At 40.1% G+C, this 22,839-nt stretch overlaps 1 protein-coding gene across 1 annotated transcript in view; it reads left to right on the top strand.

Moving 5' to 3' along the window:
- The first annotated feature begins 1,700 nt into the window (after positions 1–1,700).
- The window catches only part of enpp6 (ectonucleotide pyrophosphatase/phosphodiesterase 6), a 37,669-nt gene continuing 16,530 nt past the window's right edge, over positions 1,701–22,839 (top strand). Inside the window, exon 1 of the mRNA XM_050042174.1 lies at positions 1,701–1,999. Coding sequence (XP_049898131.1) covers positions 1,744–1,999 — 256 coding nt within the window. The 5' untranslated portion in view covers positions 1,701–1,743. The remainder of the gene's footprint in view (positions 2,000–22,839) is intronic.

The raw sequence follows: 22,839 nt of genomic DNA, 5'->3' as shown, positions 1-22,839 counted from the left end.
CTCAAATAAATGTATCAAAATAAAATACAAAATACTGGTGCCAGAAAATGTATCAAAATAAAATACTCAAAAAGTCCTTGACCAAAAATGCTCAAAATTTGCATACTGGAACTAGAGACGATGAGCTTGTTTTCTCACAATTTGGTATAGCAGAGTATTCAGGTTTGGACTGTAGGCTACCCTAAAATATTATTTATTGATTCAGATTTAGATTCAGACAACTTTATTGATCCCACGTGAGGCAGTTCATTTGTAGCATACTCATCCCAAGCATTCACCATAACAACATACAATTTCCTATGTTACGCACAGTCCAGTAAAACAGACCACTAGGTCATTGAATGGCCCAAGTTTAAAAAAACATACATATATAAAAAATTTTTTTAAAAATAAGTAAAAAATATTGTTACATCCAAAATTATAAGAATGTGTAGCCTATTATTTTTGTTTTTTGATTCATGGAGAAAGTATTTTGAGTATTTTAGATACAAAATTACTCCACTCAAAAGTATTTTGTTACAAATTACATTTGCTTTTTATCGGCCTTATCAAATACAAATTACAAAATACTCAAATGTAATTGAAATACATATTTTAAATATAAGTAATAGAAATACTGCCCATCCCTGGTCTTTGGTTTAGATGAGGTGGCTCACCACATCCATGAAACCCTTGAATTTCCACCAGGTGGCAGTAATTGGTTACTTTGGTAATTATGTGCTGCAGTGGCCCCTGCTGTTCCTATGAGACTAATTCCAAAATAATTCAAACCTGACCCAAAGAGTTTTTATCACTTTCATACTCACAACGATGTGCTACGTTAGTTTGGCACCCCAAAAGAGTAACTTGGACTCTCTGCCAGTGTACAACAAAAGCCATTTTGGGTGAAGTACAATAATCCTTTCTTTTTAAATCTCTCTTTCTTTCTTAGTAAGTAGATACGCTTTTACTTTTTGATTCCTTTTTAGTATAGATACGTTTTTCAAAACACACACACACACACACACACACACACACACACACACACACACACACACGCTTTTTTTTTTTTTTTAGCAGAGGTGAATTGTACAGCAGCTCTGGCATGCAGACCCAGTGCTAGAGCAAAAGTATTTGTGAAGAATAAACTCCCTGGGGAGCAAAGGCTCTGCTCGACTCCAACTCCCACAGGAAAGCAAAACTTTATTGGCACATGCCTCACTGATAGATAGACACATCTCATTTGCTGATATCACGGTCCAGCATATTATCTCAGCAAGTTTGCTGATGATGCAAAATAAAGATTAATTCTCACAAATGGGGGCTTTGAAGTAAAATGCAATAGCCTTGTATTTGAAACGTAGGCTATTGGTATAATATAACAACATAATGCACGGTGAAGTACAGAAAAACAACCCAGATTAGAAGAGGATATGAAATATAATCTAGCTATAGTCTGGACATAGAAGGCCTATAATATATGATGAATAACAAAACTAGACTACTACACCTACAAATGATAAAAAACTACTACTAGTTACTAGTAGCCTAATGAAAATAAAAATGGGCCTACTGATAATGAATAAAGTAGGCTATACAATGTCATATATGGTGTGCAATATTTGCAAATGATTGGCATGTGTGCGTGACCCATACAGACTGTAACCACACCCACCGCTGTGTAAAGGACTTCACACTCCCCACACTGCCCCCTGCTCATATCCAGGCCAGCGCCTGTCCGGGTCGCCACTGTCCCGACTCAGCATGTCTCCGAGACACACACCCGCGCTGCTCCTGCGTCTCTTCCCGCCGCTGCTCCTGCTCCTCGCAGCGGGACAGCAGTGCCTCGCGGCTCGTCCGCTCCTCGTGTTCCTGGTCGATGGGTTCCGTCATGACTACATGGATGATCTTCACGCTCTACCTGGATTTCGCGAGCTCGTGGGCAATGGGGTGAAAGTGGATTATATGACACCGGACTTCCCGAGTTTATCATACCCTAATTACTACTCATTAATGACAGGTATGCTAATCTATCTATCTATCTATCTATCTATCTATCTATCTATCTATCTATCTATCTATCTATTTATGCTGTAGTGAGGGGCTGTCACTTTTTCTGTCCCCGTTGATGACAGCTGACAGGTTGCAGCTAGCAGCTGAGTCCTCAGATTTCTTTGTAGATAGACAGCAGACTTTTGAACTGTTAAAATTTCCTATAGGCTAGAAAGTGACAGCAACAACAATGAAAACTACCTCAATAACTAGTATCACAAGTAGACTTTGATTTCATGGCAGTCCAAAGGATCGCACCTTTAATCCATGGATATGGAGCCCTTTGTATGTCATTGGCTGTGGTTTCTCTGTTATCACTCATTAGTGGCATTTCTGGTGTTTACATGTGCTGCCATGTGAGGATTTAATGTGTTCTTAATGATGTTATTATATATGTTATTATAGATATATTTTTATTCTGTTCCTTGTTTGTCTGGTCACCAAAGCTGCTGTGTTATAGCATGCTGTTTACCCAGGCAGAGCTTGCAAGGGACAATATCTGGTATCTAGCAGAGATTGTTTTATTGTAATATGGGCTGTATAAGTATTAATGAGTAACTACAGGGAAGATAGATTGCTGTCAGCTTGTAGTTTTTGTGTATATGACATATAGTTATATAGATAACCTCTTGCACTCCACCCCCATTTTGTGGTGAAAACACCTAAAATGACATACCCAAATTAAATTGACTGTAGCCTCTGAACCGCTCTGACTGCATGCATGCATGAGGTCTTGCCAGAAAGAAAACTCTCTAAAGTTTCTTGTGAAAGTGTCAGAAATGCTCCAGGTGATACAGAGTAATGGGCCTCTGAAGTCAGTAAAAAGTTGAAGATTTTGCCTAAAATAAAAAATGTATTTCAGAATGAATAACTGTCTGTGGCTTCATCTGAGCAGGTAAATGACACTGTGGGGCTGTAGGCACACTATCAATGAACATCTGTTTCTAATTTGAAGAAGACTGCTCAAAGTATGACCATTCTACAGTGTTTTGTCCATGCAAAGATCCAGGCGGAGCTCCACATGACAAGAGCGCTCACTCGGCTTCAAAACAGTACTGTCAGTGATCAAACAACACTCAGCCAGCTTCAAACATTGTACCTTATTGAAATCAGGCGTGATTATGATAGCTGATGTTGTTTATGACACAGAAACACCACACAGTGATTATGAAGCTGAAACAAGATATTGCAATCAGACTATTATAGCGTAACCATTTTACTTCAAGTCTGCCCATTTCTTCTGGACATTGTAATTGAGCCAGTGTGCCTGAAATTAGCTGAGTGACAAGGTGCCAGACCATAAGAGAGACCAAGAGACCAAAGGAAAGCTACGAAAATCTCGGACACAGTGCCAAAAACCCCCGCAAATAGAGAAAATCTGGGGTTAGCTCTCACTTTAACTTAAGCTGGCGATACTGTTTATAAACAGTAGCTGACAATTCCTGCTAGTATGCCTTTAAGATAATATAGTCTGACTTGAATGAAGAACTAGGAAAAGTGATACACAATATATATGAAATACTTTGAATACATATGAATCTGTCTTTGTGGTATCTGTCCCGCTGCTTCTCCACCGTGATTACCCCTTGTTTCCACTTACGTATGTGTACAGAAATGAGTCAGCTGGAAGTCTTCCTGTGGGAATCTCTGTGATATCCGATGTGCCTGTGAAACTCCTCCCCTCTGTAATTTTTCGGTCCGGACTAGCAAAATTTTGGGAGCACCCACCATAATGTAAGAATGAGCTAACTGTAGATTGAGCTAACTGGTGTAGTTTCATGTCGTATCCGACAACAGGAGGCCTTTAACAGATACCGTCCTGATGTTAGCTTTTCTTAGCTGTCCCTGTCAGCTGATGCTTTCTAGACATCGTGATTTCCCAAAACTGAATAAATACCACACATAGCAACACAAAACTGCTTTGTTAGCTCAATCATGTTGTAACTAAGATATCCGCTGGAAAAAATATTTTTTTCACGGACTGTTATTACAGACACCGCTAACAGCTAACGGTTAGCCCAGCTAATCTACGATTGTTGTTATTTACAAAACGTCACATCCCGCCTTGAGTATATCCAATCAGCACCAAGTAATCCCCAAGCCCCGGCCAGGAGTTTCTCGGGGCCGTTCTGAGTACCTACTCTGAGGCAGGGACTTGTTTAGCCCCTGTAAAAGTTCCGGTACTCTGTCCTTAGGGGGTGGTTCCTGCGGTGGAGACGCGCACCAACGGCCCCAGCCCCGTAAAATTACCCCGAAGTTCCTGTGGTGGAAACGGGCCTTAATATAACTGTGCTGCCTTCCGCTGTTGTCAGAGCAGTCTTCCTCTAAAATTAGCATGAACTATTTACACTCATTATTTTTTACTTGCAAAGCAAAAAACGCACTTCAAAAAGACCTAGTGAGTCGAATCATAAACTCTGACTCATAAAGAAGTGCCCCTACTAAATTTCAGTTCATAAAGTGTGTACAAGTGATGAATATTGTGCAAGTTAGGAACTTTTATAAACAAAGCTTTTTTGTCATATTTGTTTAAAATTCACCATTGGGCCTTTTCCGTTGTCACTTTTGGCCACATCAAGTTAAGCCATGCTGCGCCGATTTCCATTGCCATTATCAGCCGAGCCGCACCAGAGATCTGTGTGTTCAACTTTTAGTATGTTTGTAGCTACGGGTCTGTGTCATTGGTCCGACAGTCCATTGGTTCGACATCCCATTAGTCCGACTGTCCGCGGTGATGAACGGCTCGCGGCGGGCGTTTGGTGCACCGCGACCGGCTCTGGGTCAGCTGGGAAAGGCTTGAGTCGGAGCAGGCTCACGGCTTATGTGTTTGTCACTTTCTTTTTCATTTTAACCCACACCATGATCTTTTCCTGACCATAACCAAGTGATTTTTGTGCCTAAACCTAACCAGACCTTAACCACAGGGCATCATGATGATTTCGGAACGGACTTAGGAACAATGGGTTTAATATGGTCGGAACAATGGGATGTCGAACCAATGGGCTGTCGGACCAATGGGCAGTTCCCGTAGCTACTACCTGAATCTTTGTGGTTTGGAGGTTCAAACCAGTCCAAGCCAAGCCAAGCCAAGCCAGCTCATGACTGTCGAAAAGGCAAGGCAGCTTTATTTATAACACATTTCATACAGCAGGACAATTCAAAGTGCTTTACAGAGCAATAAAATATAAAGGTATATATATATATATATATATATATAAAAGGTAAATTAATTACTAAATGATTAGCAATTAAAAAAAAACACCATTAAAATAGCAAAAGTGCAGACAAGAGGTGCAAAGATTTTTTATTATTATTATTTTTTAAAATGGTCGTCATATTTCCTAGTTTTTGTCAGGACCCCAGCAGCGGCATTCTGAGTAAGCTGTGGTTGCCAGACAGCTTATTTTTAAAGTCCTTCAAACAGACCGTTGCAGTATTCTAATCTACTGGAAATAAAGGCGTGGGTGAGCCTTTCAAGGTCTTGCTTTGACATTATTATTATTATTGTTATTGATTATAAATATAAATATAAAATAAATGAATTATAAATTTAAAGCTGAGTCCAGGATAACACCAAGGTTTCTTGCTTGACCCCTAGTCATAAGAGAGAGGGTCTCAAGGTGAGAGCTGACACTCTGTCTTTCTTTCTGTGGCCCAATGACAATTATTTGGTCTTATGTTGAGTTGGAGAAAATATTAATACATCCAATTTGCTCAGTACAGTGATACATACATTCTACAGGTCCATAATCACCTGGTGAAAGCGATATGTACGTATATTTGCGTGTCATCTGCATAATTATGGTACTGCTACTTTATTATTTTGTATGATTTGGCTTATGGAAGCCTATAGAGATTAAACAAGAGGGGTCCCAAAATGGACCCCTGTGGGACCACCCATGTCATGGCCATCTGCTCTGACTTATAGTTATCAATTGAGACAAAGTACTTCCTGTCAGGAAGATATGACTTTAACTATTTAAGAACAATTTCAGAGAGTCCGACCCAGTTTTCTGGTCTGTACTAAAATTCTATGGTCCACTGTGTCAAAAGCAGCACTTAAATCCAACAGCACTAAAATAGAAACCTGAATTGGTGTTCAGGCAAATGTCATTTATTACCTTTACGAGTGCAGTCTCAGTGCTGTGATGGGGCCGAAAAACCTGACTGAAAGTTATCAAAACAATTGTTCGGCTTTAAAAAGTTGTCAAGTTGCTGGTAGACAACTTTTTCAATAACAAAAAAATGGTAAGTTTGAAATAGGCTGATAGTTGCCGTTATAGTGGCATGAAGGCTGCTCTTCTTTAGGAGAGGCTTGATGACTGCAGTTTTTAAAGCATTTGTAAAAGTGTCAGATTGGACGGAGACATTAACTATAAGAGTAAGTTGTTTTACAAGGCTGCTCACTTCAGTTTTAAGGAAGCTAGTGGGTAAAACATCAAGGCAGCAAGTGGAAGAACTGAGACTTGGCACAATTTCTTCCTTTGTTTTGACATTGACTGACTTAAATTCTGTCATACCCAACAAGTTACCTTTGTAAGACTAGTGTCGGTGCTTTATTCTTTGGCATTGAAGAGTTAATCTCACATTTGATGCTGCAAACTCGTTACATTTGCTGGTGGAAACTGGTTCTGGAGATATTGGAACCGGAGGGTTAGTTAATCTGTCTACAGTAGCAAATAATGCATGAGTTGTTACTGTTGTTATGATCTCAAGAGAAAAAATGACTGCCTTTCACTTCTTAAGATCAGATTGAAAATGTGTAATTTTTCTTTATAGATTTCAAAGTAAATGGGGAGCTTCGATTTACGCCATTTTCATTCTGCTTTCCAGCACTCCCTTTTCTGGACCCTTACAGAACGAGTGTTTCTCCATGGTGCCTTTTGCTTATTACTGATCAATGTCACCTTAACAGGAGCAATGGCATCAATGATATTTGCAGTTTCAGAAGTGCAGGAATTCAATAGGTCATCAACATGATTTGAAACTGTGGCAGTTTCAAATTTGATGGCTTCCATGAAAAGTGGTTTTTGGTTTCAGTTAAGAAGCTTTATTCAACATGGACAATCTGGGGAGTTATTGACAGATCAAAAAAATACACAGAAGTGATCTGATAGAGCAACATCAAGCACAGTGACATTTGAAATGTTTACACCTTCAGTACTGACTAGATCTAGAGTGTGTCCTCTATTACTGTATGTGTCGGCACTCTCACATGTTGAGAAAGATCAAATTAGTAAAATAACAAGTAAAACAAGTAAAATAACTGGCAAAACTCAGACTCCACTATCAGAACTTCATACCCAAGCAGTCACACGGAAAGCCAACCTCATCACAGCAGATCCCACTCACCCCCCTGCACAAGTCCTTCCAGCTCCTACCATCAGGTCACCGCTATAAAGTCACCACTGCCATAAACATTTTAAACAAACAATAGCTCAAAAATGACCCCCAGCACATGCACTTTACCACATTGCACATTTTAGAGTTTTTCTTGAACTCTGTATAAATTATTTATGCTTCAGTATTCTTTTATCTCACTAGGTTTTTAGGAATTGTGTGTTTCTGTGTTGTGTCGTGTTGTGTTGTTTTGTTTGTTGTATGAGCAACGTCTAAGACGATTTTCTGTCACGACAGACAATAAAGCTTTTCTGATTCTGATTCTGATTCTGATTCTGAAATTTGTCAAGTATGGCAGAAAGTTCTGTGGCGGTATTAGAGTATTTAGGTGGCCTGTAAATCACAATGTATAAGATAAATGGCGAGAACTTTATTTCCATTTTAAAATTTGATGGAGTGGATTTAATAAGAGCAGCATTTCCAATTTTGATGTCCAACCAAATCCCAGTTAAAAACATAAGATCACGCTTATAGAGGTTATAAAATCATTGATTAATAATGACTGATATTAAATACATCTAGTTTTACATTTTTTGCAGCAGGGCCTGTGATACTTTGCTTACAGGGAATTTGAATGAGATTTGTGGGATTGAAGATTCTTCCTGTCACCCTATTAGCTAATCTTTGCTTTGACACTGGAGCTATTGTACATGGGATAGTTATTCTTTCCCTGGGCCTCAGGTTGCCAAAGGACAGATAATGGATAAATGTTTTGGAACAGCAGAGGCCCAGAATGTCCTTGTTGCTGCCAACAATAATAGAAGGTGCCCTTGAGTTGTCCAGGGCACTACGAGGAGAACGGGATACATGATTTTTTTATGTCTCATGTAATACTGTGTGGATATAGTGACAGTTTCGGCAAATACGAAAAAAAGTTATTTTCATAAAAAATGTTTATTTGCAGAATCCAACAAAACTGCATAGTGCAGTTCTCTGCTCAGTTTTTTGTGTTTGTTTGATTATATTAGGTGAAGTAATTTTCCTGTAGTGATGTCATCGGGAATGGGGAAATACCCGAAATACATGTGCTGCACACAAAACAGTAAGATCTTAACCCCATTTAAAATCATATCTGGGATCTGTAGAAATGATTAGCAAGTCACTTTGTAAATGGAATGACTTATATAGCTGTAGGCTGGGTCAGAGTCCTGCACAGGTCCATTTTTGAAAGCTCAATACCAGAACTGACCCATTACCTTTCATCATGTCTAAGTCAGAGCTGCAACCGCCCACATCCGTTAATAAAAGTCCCACGACCTGACCCACAACTGTGTTTAAACACGCACAAGCTACAGTTACTCACATTAAACTGGGTTCTCCCTTCTTGAATTACAAATCCAGCAGAGGAAAAGTCTCTTTCACAGGCTGCATTTGATGTCAGGATGGCAAAAATATACTGTACAATCACTGCAAAGTTAGAAAACATTTTAGCATGCTTCTTCCACCACCATAAAACCTCAAAAGGATCTTCCTTGGGTGTCTTGAACTTGATGTAGGCTGCCACCTCATCCTCGGGCTGCAAAGTTTCATCACTGGAGTCCTCCGTGTCAGTGACGAATGTCAACGGGGTCAAAGGTTCAACTTGTGTCACTGACTTTCAAAATAGAAGGAATTGCAAGTCAATAATAGTGATTTAGATGTCAAAATATTACACATATACTGCAGATCTTTTTCATTTGTTTTATTCATAAAAAAAATATTTTTTTTTGTTTTCACCGGCTTCCTGTCCATGTGAAGTTCATTTATACCAGTGATTTTATATATATATATGTATATGTATATGTGCAACACTGTGTTGTAGAAAAACAATAAATTAACCTTGAACTTTAACTTAAACAACAAGATGCATTTGACAGTTTGCTATATTTGGCTATAGCTTGCTACAGGTGTGTAACATTCAGATTTAGGAAAATAATAGTGTTTAAAAACAGATCATAATTTGGTAGAACCAAACAGAAGTGACTAGAAGGCTGAGTGTTAATAAATGAATGCTGGGCCTCTGCTGTCCATGTCAAAAATACCACATGAAGTAGCTGACTTGGAATCCAGTATTTGTAATAGTCAGTCCCACCTAGAAGATGACAACTGATTGTGAGTTTGACAAGAATTAAAAACAATGACAGTCCAGCTTATGTTAAATAGTTGTCCATGGTATAGGTTTGCAGTCTGTAAAGCACCAGAGGCACTCTGATTGTAAGTAAAAATCCTTCATTAATACATGGATGTCTGTTTGTGAGTTTGTTTAGGTCCAGCCTGTATTGGAGAGACCTTTTGAGGGGGTTACTCGAGTGGACACAGGCACAGTCTGACAGTTGTTGACACAGCTGCGCCTTTGTGCAGTGAAGTCCTGTGAACATCTGAGGCAGAACATTTGGCAGGATCAATGTGTCACCTCACAGCACAGGGTGATGGAGTCCAGCTGTATGTCATCCTCATTCAGTGGTTATGCACTTAAAGGGACAGTTCACCCTCAAATCAAAAATACAGATCTTTCCTCTTACCTGTAGTGCTGTTTATTAATCTAGATAGTTTTGGTGTGAAATGCTGAGTGTTGAAGATATAGGCCATGAAGATATCTGCCTTCTCTCCACTTGTGAAGCTCAAAGTGCCAAAAAAATACATTAACGGCTATGTCTCTTTACAGAAATCATGACCCGGTTACTCAAGATAATCCACAGACCTTGTGAGCAGTTTCATGTAGGAATCATTTTCTTTCTACCAACCTACACCTGCCAACTGAATCACTACGCAGAAAGAAACATGCGTCTAGTGCTTGCTCATCACTGAGCCAGCTTACATCAAAGCTCAACCAACACCGTAAACCCCAATTCGCTCACATAACTCAGTGAGCAAATTAGGGTTTCAACTTGAATTCAAAATTTTTAGTTTAGTAAAATACAGTAACATAAAAGTTTTTAGTACACTAGACACAAAATAAATGTGTCACATGACCCTTGTTTGACAGGAATTTTATGTCAGTTTAACATAACTGTTTTTTGTTGTTTAAGCATTTAGTTACATCATATGAATATTAAAACACTGAAAGCACTTTTTACAAATTTATTTTTAAAATTTCATTGAACTATAAACATATATTGTGGCGAGCTAAGGTTACTTGATTGCAAGAATAAGGCAAAGAGATAAATTCTGAACCAGGAAGTGCTCTTGATTTCACCTCTGCACAATCTTATGTTTGACACTCGAATATCCACACAGGTCACTAACTGTGTATACTACTTAATTTATAGTGCAAAATGTCTTTAACCACATTGACTGTAACCCATTAGAACCACTGTAAATTATATAAATATTAATCAGAGTGGTGGGTAACGTGAGTTATTTAGAACACATTTAAACACAGTTTTCCAATAGTTTTCCCATAGTTTTTCAAATTAACTCAAAACTCAAAAATTGCTGAGTTAACATTAAAAATTATGTCAAGCTCACAAAGGATGAGTTAATTTGTCAAGTGAACCTCATTTTTTTTATGTCATTTTGACATTTGTGTAGACTCTACATTAAAATTTTGCATCATGGAGGACACCATTACTCTTCACATTAGGTGCTGTCCCGAGCACAAGCCTCCTCTCCATTAGTAGATGTAGATGTATATGTATGAAATATATGTACTTTTGACTTTGGTGCGAACTGTCTCTTTGAGTAACCAGTGGACTCAGTGAAACCAGGTTGGGCAGGAGAACACGTTTACATGCACTGTAGTACAGGTTACTTTAAATCTATGTTTGTAATGAGATTTGTCCCCTACTTCTAATCTTATTTTGGAAACACAGCTTTCTTATTTGGTTGTTTGGTATTTTGAAAAGCCTCAGAGTCCTTCACTGTCTTCATTTATGCATGTGAGGAGGCTCCAGGAAGTCTGGGGGTTAAGATAAGAAGAGGACTTGGTACAGTAATTGTCCTGACTCCAGTAGTCTGGACCAACTCAACATTGTTTTGACTCCTTTAAGCTGGTGTGATTATACATGCGACCATATGACACAAGATATGATGTATAAGGCTGAGCAGGGAGTATTGTTAACTTGACGTTCTTGGTATTTCTCTGTCCATGCACATGTGCTGCACCTAAAGCTTCTCACATCATATTTGTGTTATTGTAAACAAACATATTCATGCATGGTTCAAAACGTGGATGTGCCAGTTTTCATTTTTATGCCGATAACACAGTGATATATTGTGCCGGCTCAGCCATCAAGGAGGCTGTGGCCAAATTGCAGGCTGTCTTTAACATTATCTAGATTCAGCTTTCACAACTAAAGCTGATCTTAAATGCTGATAATTCTAAGGTTATCCATTTCTCAAATGCTAGGAAGAAGCCTGTGAACACCCCTGATATTATTTCTGCTCAGGGAAAGAAGTTATAGATTGTCATTTGTTACAAATATCTCGGTATTTGGCTTGATGACTACCTGTCTTTTAAACCTCAGGTTGGTAATCTTCTCCAAAAGCTGAGGCTGAAGTTAGGGTTTTATTTAGGAAACAAGTCCTTTGAGGCCAGAAAAAGACTGGTTGCTGCTATGTTTTTAGTGGTTTTGGATTACAATGGTCTGTTGTACATGAATGCATTAGCATATTGCTTACACATGTTAGATACTACATATCATAGTGCAGTGCGATTTGTTACAAATTGTTAAGCCCTCACTCATCACTGTACGCTCTATTCCAGGGCTGGTTGGCCATCTTTGATCTTTTGTGGGCTAGGTCACTGGTATTTGTTCATTTATAAAGCCATACTGGGTAAACTCTCTCCGTACATTTGTACTTTGATTGAACAGAGATCTGACTGTAGCTACAGTCTGAGATCTCAAGACTTTTTTGTTGTCTGTTTCAAGTGCTTGGACTGAGCTTGGAAAAAATGCTTTTACGTGCTCTTCTCACTTTGAATAACCTTCCATAAGAGTTGAGGCTATGTGAATTGGTCTCTCTGCCTGATTTTAAATAAAATTGAAATTGAAATTGAAATTGAATTGAAATTGAAGTGCATACCTGGATTTCCTGTTCACATCTGAATCACCTGTGTTGTAAGCGTGCTAGCATGGACTTCCCCAGAAACCCAGTGTTTCTGAATCAGGACTGTCAGCACAGTAATCATTGGTATGACGTCTTGGATGCATTTGCTAATGTAGCCAAAGACCACCTCTCTGTATATCTATGTTGTTGTCTTGAAACACACTCCTGCTGAAGCAATGACATAGTGCCAAGTCTGATTGGTCGGATCAGTGCTGAATGGTCTGTGTCATCAGCGAGTCAGGTTTGAGCAGAACTGAGCAGTGGTCTGATTTTCCAAAGGGAGGGCGAGGGAGGGCCATATATCCATCAATGAAAGGAGTGTAAACATGGTTGAGAGTGTTACTTCCATGCGTAGCGAAGCTTATGTGTTGATGATTTCTGGGTAGGACTTTCTCCAATTTGATATTGTTAAAATCCCTGGCCACAATAAGAGCACTCTCCAGCCGTGAGGTCTCTGTCCTGTCGTTAACTCCATACAGCTTGTCCAGTACATAGGCTCTCTCAGCTTGTTGAGGACTTTACAGGAGGAGAACAGCCTGTAGAAATTAGGTCTACATTGGAGCACCACTTGTTGATCATGAAGCCTGACCCCTCCCCCCTGCTCTTCCCCAATGCTTTTGTCCGCTCCTGGCAGTGAATGGAGAGCCCCTCTGGAACAATGGGCGAGTCTAGGGTAGAGGGGTCGAGCCAAGTCTCTGTGAAAACTATAACGTTGCAGTTCTTAATGTCCTGTTGAAAACCCACCCTGCTCCAGCTTATTATCCAGCTACTGGACAATTGCTAGTAGAATACTCGGCAGATTATATTGTATGGATGATTTTATATGCTTAAAACAAATCAAAGGCAGACAAAATGAAACCCAGTACACACTCTTATCTGTATGCACTGTCTGTATGCAGTTACTGCATCACAATTAAATGATAAAATTGTTAACTAAATATTAAGCTCTTTGTCCTTAATAATGGAATGAACTGTACCACATTAAAATCTAATCACAACACAGAAAACAGAGTGAGGAGGTGTACTGCATTTCAGCAGAGGGCAGCATAGATCTGCTACTAACTGGCCCATTGCTTTAAATGTAAAGGGTTATCTGTGATGGCAGCCATCAGCTCATGTCAGGGCTGATAAGCTCTCCCATGGTCCTGCCCCCAAAGCTGTGATTGGACTTGGGCAGCAGCTATTGATTATTTTAGTAATTGAGTATTCTACCATTTCATCCATTGATTAATGGAGTAATCGGATAAGTAAAACTTGCTTTATCAAAGAGCAACAGTAAATATACAAAAGATAACCTAATGGATTTCCTTTCAAGAAAAATCAACATTTTTACTGCGTTAATTGCATACTATATATAGTGGTGTTTTCTATGAAATGGGTCACATGTTCAGTTGCAAGTCAAAGCCACATTTGAGATATCACAAGCACTTTTATAAAAACAGACTGATCAAAATAAAAGGCAAAGACTGTCATTTGTTTCCCTTTTTGAAAATGACATGAGTATAAAAGTATCAAGTAGGTCCAAATCCATTGGAGTTTGAAACAATTAAAAATCTTTGTGGGGGGAGTTAAAAAGTCATTTTCCATGGCTTTTCAAATGACTCTAGTGCGTCAACAAAGAGGCAGAGGAATGGTGGGCTTTCCCTACCCAGTGTAGAGTTGTACAGTGTTTCCTTTGAGTTTGCTAAATTGACAAAACACGGAATAAATGAGAGTTATCATCTAGGATGGACAGAAATAGAACAAGAACCTACCGCCCCCTTCAGTTCTATTTAAGGTTTATCACAAAATACCCCATTTTCGAACAAGTCTGGGAGCAAAGAGACCAATCCAGTTTTACAACACTCAAAGAATGTTTGGACTAAACTTCACAAATTGTTAAAGATATCACAATATTAGCAGGCATATTCCTCACTTTGGAATAACCCAACAACGAAAGTGGGGGAAAAAGTCATTTTTTGGCATTCTTTTCAAGAACTCAGTGCACAGTACAACCTAAAAGATAAATCTGATTTCTGGAGATATTTACAGATAAGGAGTAGTTTGGGGAATGTAGTGAAGCAGCTGTTTCCAGGCTTTTTGTGCGGAATAGGTCACCTGATGACATTAAGTTTGGTGCTGTGCTGATGGACTTTTGATTTATTAATATTATTAACACTGCAGAGATGCACTATTGTTTATTCTGTGCTGTTTGTGTTTATGTATTTGTCTTTTGTGTTGATGTTCTTAAAATAGAAATCCTTCAATGACAAAAAAACAACAACAAAGAGGCAGAGGGAGGGAAGGGGCAAGGGACACTTTGTCCTTGTTATACACGTCTTGTATATGAAATGTCTGTGTTGTTGCTGCATTTTTTTTAAACACACCTGTCGCCTGCATCCAGGTGCTGTCTCAATGTCACACTATAGACTACAACTACCAGGAAGTATGGCAATGTGCTTTGATCCACCTCACACACAAACTAGCAAATAAATGCTCACCTGACACAATCAAGCAGCTCTGTCTCCCACACATGCAGCACAACGCTGGATCACACATGTGCTACTGTGGCAGGGCAGGAATTTCACGAGGGCCACGAGGGCCATATGCAGATGAAGGGAATATAACTTCAAGATTACTCTAGTTGGTGACAACTACGCTTGTTACTGTAAGTAACTGCGATAAAACCTCTGCCAGTCAAGCCAATTCTTTATCAGTACATGTGATCAGCATGCAGAAAGCAATATTTCAATCTGCTCTGTTGTTGAAATATGATTCTCTCATTCACTGCTATTATGATTTATGATCGCAGTCGACACAAGCACATCGAGCTCGCGGCGCTAACAGCAAAGTGTTAAAGTCAAACTAAATGAAAGCTGTCTGTATGTAGGCTAACACTTTATCTGAACATGTACTTGAGACAGCTGACCTGCAGACAGTGAGTGTCCTCAGTAGAGGAGGGACAGAGAGCAGGATGAATGACTGACACTGATGTTTGTCTTCATGCTGAGATAACGTGACTTTCTTCACTCAGTATTGTGATGTCAGGAGGAATATTTATATTCCAGTGAGATATTATTGGGTTTTAAATAGTGACTTTGTTGTTGTATTTATGACTGTTGCTGCCATGGACTGTATAAAACTATATCCTGTGTATCTGACCTAGGCTATAAGGAAAACGTCAGGAGGTGAGGTGTGTGCATGTGTGTGTGGAGGAGAGGGGAGAGGGAGGTGCTGGTAGAGAGATAGTGTGTGTTATTAGATACTGTTAATGTCACTTATTATGCTTCTGTGCATTCATAGCTCTTTTTTAGTCTGTTTCTGTTTCTTCTGTATTTTATATGTATGCAAAAAAAAAAAGTGGATCGGTTGCTCGCTGCTAAAAATGTGGCCCATCGTCATTATCTGGTTTTTATGATGGAGTATTAGGGCCACATTGAAGAAAAAAAAAATTAAGAATAAAGTCGTAACTGAGAAAAAGTCATAATATTATGAGAATAAAGTCGTAATTTAATGAGAAAAAAGTCATAATATTACGAGAATAAAGTCATATTTTTTAAGGAAATAACCAACAACAAACAGAATGGGTTAGAGGATGAACCTGCTTGTGGCAGCTGCTCTTTGTCTCAGGTGTGTTGCCTCGACACACACATTTGGAGGCATGACCGGGGTGGGACTCATTTTCAGCCCTGGAGTTTCATGCCTCAGACCGGCCCACTTTAGATCACAACCTATTATAACCTTACATGTTAAGTCTACAATGGTGCACTGTTCTCTAAAGCCTTGCAATTAAGTGTATTATTCTAAAATATTTCCAGTTCAGTGCAAGTAAGGGTTGCCTCACAATGTAGATTTATTTCAACATGAGTGCACATCTCCAACATTATTCTTAACAACACAACATCCTTTTCAACAATATCAGAATCTATATTCTGTTCAAATAAGTCGTGTCCACTCTGGACTTGTGGGCTCATGGCTGGTGCTTGGTGCTGGATCTTGCTTCTGAGGGGCTACAAGACAAAGTTTCCCAGATATGTGGCATGGCATCATACTATTATTTAAATTATATAATGTTATGTTATATGTTACAATGGCACACAATTCATTGACTTGATAATTAATTAACTTGAATGGTGGTGGTTGGAGATCAGTGCCGGCTGCTGGTCTTTCAAGGAGGGGAAGCTCATTTTCGGCCTACATCATAAACTGTGTCCATTTATTTATACGTAAATTCTATGTGCAGCTTGCTAGCTTGCTCGCTAGCCCGAGGCCAGCCCACTGCCCCATAGACCCCCAGAGACGCTGAGCGTCCGATGGGCGGGACAAAACCGAGCATTTATCCAATGACTGTCTAGTTTCGCTGCAGTGGAACAACCCACTCTATGCTTCCCCACTGAAGTCTTTGGACGCTGAGCTTCCACTGTTTAATGCACTGTGACGCTACGGGAATGAATGAGAAGAAAGTCGCGTCAGTGACCTGTGATAAGTAGCTGATTCTGAACAAAAGTTGAACGCGTTCTAGCACATATTTAGTCAATGAAATGTAAACACAACAGTACATATTTGACCACTTATTTTTTGACATTTTAGGGGAAGCTGAGCTTTCCTTGCAGTCTTAGAGCAATCGCCACTGTTGGAGTCAGACGCAGCTGCTGAGCTCCATGGAGCCGTTGTCTCGACCTCGGGTGCCGCAGGGACTTCGGCGTTCTCCGTCCACTCTCACTGAACACCGGCCCAATTAAAAAAAAAAAAAAAAAAACGAACACCAGCCCTCGCTGCATCTTGACTGGCCAAGATGCCGTTTTTTTCAACAAACACAGGCAATAAAATGCTGCAGACAGTTACTGAAAGCCTAACCAGCCACCATGTTGATTTAGGTTGTTAAAGGGAAAACTTAATCAGCTCTGTGTCACTGCAGTGTAAGCAGTTTGTGCAGATAAACAGTGTTTGGCTTCCCTAAAGGCCCTGACACACCAAGCCAACGGTTGGCCGTCGGTCAAAGTCGGGCGGTCGGTGAGCGTCTGTCGCCCTAGTTTTTGCGGTGTGTCCCGCACCATCGGCACTTTGGTGTCGGTGGCTTTTTGGCCGATTGAGCATGTTGAATCGGCGGCGGAGCTTGTCTGTGAGAGAGATTGCTCTGATTGGCTGTTCAGGTTTTATTTCCTCGCCCCTGTAGCAGGTGAATCTGTCTGTAGTGAAACTGGGGCTAACCGGTGCTTCCTCCTCAGTCTCCACTTCACTCAGCTGCCCGACAGACCCGATGCTTCTTCCCTACTTTAACCTGAATAACAAACCGGAACTAGCTGGGAGTGTTAGCCGCAGCATGACTAGAGGGAAGCACAGCCAGTTAGCCTCCGCTAGCCTCTCAGCTAGCCCCAGCCCTCCGTTTGGATCCAACCAGAGCACAGAGCCCTGGATTGTTATTCAGGTTAAAGTGGGAAGAAGCAGCGTGCTTGTTGGGCAGTCTGACAAGCCTGCGGAGAAAACACCGGGACCATCTGGATGTAATAGTTCGTGGAGGTGCTGTGGTGCTCGACTGCACAGATAGGAAACCCCTCGGCTGACAGTATATACCACTCTCTCACTCCACTACTTTGTTTATCTCATGCATTCCTTGGACTTCCGGTTTCCCTTTATGCGTTATTTCCTCTCACGCAGGTGCAGAACGTACGTGCTACTTGGCCATCGGATGTAGTCTTTGTAGTGTGTTCAAATCCAACTGACACAGGGTGACGTGAGGCGACTTAGTTGGCTTTCGTCGCCGCTAGTTCTTTGATGTCGGTTTGGTGTGTCAGCACCTTTAGTGCTGCCTGGAGCTCCCGCTCATCAGCCAGCGGAGGTCCTCGGGGTTCAAGTCGTCCAACGGACTTTTGTTGGCAGGTTAGCGGCGACCAGGAGTGTTGGTCATTCACATTTAATGTGACATTCCATGTTCCAAAAGCACAGAGCTGGCTGAAAATTGGCATAATTAGCTAATTAAAGTACATTCCATAAGAGCCTTTATCTCAACTAGCAATCATATTGATTTACGCTAAATGCTAATGTTAATGTTAATGTTAATGTTACTTTATCCACTTGTGGACTGGATGCTTTCTGTTGAGATGCTTAAGTACTGGCGTCATGCTATTGTGGTAAGCTAGTTTGGTTTTACAGTACATGCACTGTACAGTTTTTTTGTTTTATTTCAGCTTGAAATGATCCCAAACTTTGAGCGCTATCTATCATTTTCTCTGGCCTGTCTCCTCTCTTCGCCCCTCACTATTTTCTCTCTCTTCCACCATTTTGTAATCTGTGCCAACAAATCACATCTTCTTTTTAGAGGTGTATTCTTAACATCATGTGTCCAGAGCTTAAGCGCATTGTGCCACAAGAGTCATCACATGTGCATCAGCTTTGAACCCCTACCCCAGAGGCACAGCCGTCTCTTATCAGTCACTAATGTAAACAGACCTGTTGTATTAATAATAGTCCAGCTGGGGAATACCCAACCTTAAACAAACTTCAGCTCAGTGCAGACTGTAAAATGCAAGGCCAGTTGGGTATTATTAACTAACTTAAGTCTGTTGTTTTTAATTGGTAAGTCTGTGTGCTCGCCTCTGCTTGAGAGGCCACTTTTTATGCCTCTGCACCAGTGGCAGCCTTGGTATTATGTTTCTGGGTTGTCCGTACGTCCGTATGTCCATACATCCGTATGTCCTCTCTGTCCCATTTTTGTGAATGTGATATCTCAAGAATACCTTTAGGGAATTATTTCAAAATTTTGCATGAATGTTCACTTGGACTTAAGGATGAACTGATTACATTTTGGTGGTCATGGGTCTAAGGTCACAATCGCCATGACCTTGCATCCATCTAATTCTTGTGAATGCAGTATCTCAAGAATACCTTGAGGGAGTTTCCTCAAATTTGGCACAAACGCTACCTTGAACTCAATGATGAACTGATTAGATTTTGGTGATCAAAGGTCAAGGTCACTGTGACCTTGTCTGTCTCATTCTTGTGAACCTGATATCTCAAGAATACCTCAAGGCCACCGTTTCACACCTGTGCATATGAGAGTTTCAGAGCCACCTCTTTAGACACGTGCATGCATGAGTTTCATTGCAACTGTTTTAGACGTGTGCATGCGCAAGTATCAGACCCTCAGCTTTATATTGTATAAACAAAGGTAGCTTAATATATATTTAAGATTGTTGTTGTAAAAATAGTGTTAGCCTTGCATTGGCAATTGCTTGTTTAATGTGTTGGTTTTACAATTTTCCACTGGCTAGTGCACTAGCTTACTAGCTTAATGTTGTCTACTTTCTCCTTTATCATGAATCATTACAGAGTATAACAACTAACAATAGTCAATGGATCACAGATACTTATTTATGGCTGCCTGCATTAGCTAGCTGAAAAGTTGACTATTTCCACCTTAAAATTTGATTTACAAATGTTGCTGTCTGTTGATACTTGACTTGGATTACTACTAAAATGGATGGTCCAGAAGTACATGTCCACCTGTCCGGAGAGAGGACAGGGGCTCAAAACTTCTGTTGAAAAATATGACAAGTTGCCTCGCTCTAAGCCCCTAAGCAGCCTCCAGCAAACCCCACTGACCCAGGCTGTGCTCTTCTCCTCCGTTAAAAGAATTAGTGGGAGGGTGGGACATCGGCGAGTTCCATTGACTTTTCTCCAGTGTCCACACACCCCTGGATGTAGAGCCATGGACTTTGTTTGTTTTTTGCCCCGGGGTTTCATCGCTTGTCCTCTGGACAGGTGGACTTGTCCCTCCGGACTATTGATTCTAACATTAACCCTCGGCAAAGTATCAAGAGATGGCAATATTTTCAATCTGCATTTTAAGATGGAAATAGACAACTTTTCACCTAACTTAGCTAGCATTGGCAGCCAGAAACAAACAACTATGATTCATGGTCCATTAATGGTATGATAATTTAAACAAAGACCACATTTTCTAGTGGTGGTCCTTCTAAAATGAGTGGTGGTTTAAGTTACTATATATTTTGTTAAGATCAGGGAGTTGATAAGTAGACAACAAAAATTTGCTGAATTTGGTCTGATAACATTTGGAAGGTCGAGAAGAGCCACACGATTGAATTATTTTTCCCCATTCAAGTTAGCACAAGGTTGAACTGACAGTAAGACAGTTTGGCCAGCAGAAGTCTCTATGTACTTGCTCTGCACTTAGAACATTTTACTAAAGTAACTTAATACCTGAGTAAAATACATTAATTCATATTTTAGCAATGTTATGTTTTCATATGATATAATTTTATTTGTGCTGTCTCATTTTTTATGAAAGATAATTAAAAACGTAACAAAAACATAAGCCCCTTTTCCACCGCAGGAACTTTTATCAAGTACCCGGAATTTTGATAAACCTCCGCGCGTTTCCACCGAAATTACCTGGGTAAAAAACTTTCCCTCAACCCCAAATTTACCCTGGAAAAAGTACCTAGTAGGGAGGTTCAGCTGTTTGCCGAAGAACACTGATCGGTGGAGCACACACTTGCAGCGTTCCACACTTCCTGGTACGGGCAGCCGCCGCAAGCTTTATTAATTTCTACAAGCTTCACTTCGTTTGTGTTTTGATTAAGGATGGGTACCGAAAACCAGTACTAAATTAGTCCCGGAGCTAAATTATCAAAGACCGTAGTAGCCTATTGATAAGCGCTCACAGTATCTACACACACACACACCAATGCGACACGGTAAGTGTTCAACAGTCGAGCGACAGCGGTGGAAACGAAGTGAAGATAACTTGAAAATGACTCGAGTTGATGGCAATTACACTCGTTACTTTAAGTGACATTAAACGTCACTAACGTTATATCTTACACAAGGACAGCACGCTAGTTCAGCTGATAGTGAATTGTTACTAATTAGCTCAAATGACAGCTGTCTGTATGTAGACTAACTTAGTTTGACACGTATTTTAAATACTTTTAAACTTAGCTGCTGGCTGAGACAAACAGCCCCAAATCTCTACCAGCATGTAACCAGCCAAGCTGGTGGAGCCAAATACAGGACACACTCACGCTAATTTAAATAAATTTTCCAGAACTTGAGGTGAGGTGGAAACGCAAACCACACAGGTTACCAGGAATTCTTTTACCCAGGTAAACAAATTCCTGGTAATAAAAGTTCCTGGAAATGTTGGTGGAAAAGGGGCTAATATCTAACAATTTCAATATATTCTTTCTTTTAAAACATGACACAAAATGTGCTAAACATTTTCATATTTTTGTGTAGGTTAGGGTTGCAATAAATACGTACTGTATGTGACTACATCAAAGCCCACCCCACACTGTACTCTCACCAACCCAACCTGAGTTTTCTGAATAACACAAATTATTGTTTATTTTATATTTATATTATTGGAGTAATTCTCCTGAGATGTATTATCCAAATAGGTTATTGGTGAATGGAGAGAAGCATGTGGGTATTTTGTGAAATTAAAAAATTGATTAAGACAGAAATGGGATTGGCCTCATGTTTATCAGAAGATATGACTTGATGAAAAGGACAAAACAGAAATGTGACACACAACTCTTTGGGCAAAACATAGCATGCGTGCATGTGTGTGTGTGTGTGTGTGTTGCAGTCCCCCATGTTCCTAAGCCCTATATAAACAACAGTCCGCCCTGGCCAACGGGATGTGAGTTTTGGAGCCTGCCCCCTGATGATGTGCTGATTTGTGTGTTTTGATAGAACACATTCTCCCATTGAAAGAACCACTGGCTGGAGACACACACACACACACACACACACACACACACACACACACACACACACACACCTCCCCTTATCTCAACCAACAATGTGTTAGTCCGTCTCTCATTACTCTCTGACTGCCCTTTCCCTGTATGTGGCACTGTGGCAGCTTCAAGCCCATCAGTTCCTACTAGAGGTAGGCAATATGACCTGAAATTATTATCACGGTATTTTTCACATTTTGGACAATAACAGTATTGTATAATGGCATTCCATTTGTTAAAGTTTTGGGAGGAGTAGTCTGTCCTGTTCCTTTATGTAAATAAAGTTAATATTGTGATAATCATAAGTTAATGGTGTTTGTCCTTATCAAACCTGCTGTGAGAAAACCCTTTGAATAGAATAAAACTGAATTAATCTTAGGAGACTGCAAGAAGCATATTTTAAAAAAAAGAATGTGCTCTTATTCATCTTATTCTTCTTATTCTTGAAATTAAGAGTGCACACGCACTCCACCCCACCAGAGCCCTCAAAGGCTGGTCAACAACAATGCTATAGCATCACATGACAGGGATCATAGGGCATCCTTTAAATAGATCTAAAATACAAATCATAACTGCTAGAACATTTATTCTTTTAGCAGCAGAAAGCTAAAGCTTCTGTCTTCCCCTCCCTGTCACA

The sequence above is a fragment of the Epinephelus moara genome, chromosome 4, assembly GCF_006386435.1.
Source record: "Epinephelus moara isolate mb chromosome 4, YSFRI_EMoa_1.0, whole genome shotgun sequence".
NCBI classification, from domain to species: Eukaryota; Metazoa; Chordata; class Actinopteri; order Perciformes; family Serranidae; genus Epinephelus; species Epinephelus moara.
Note: the sequence above shows the minus strand (reverse complement) of the source record. Positions and strands in the feature narration are given on the sequence as shown.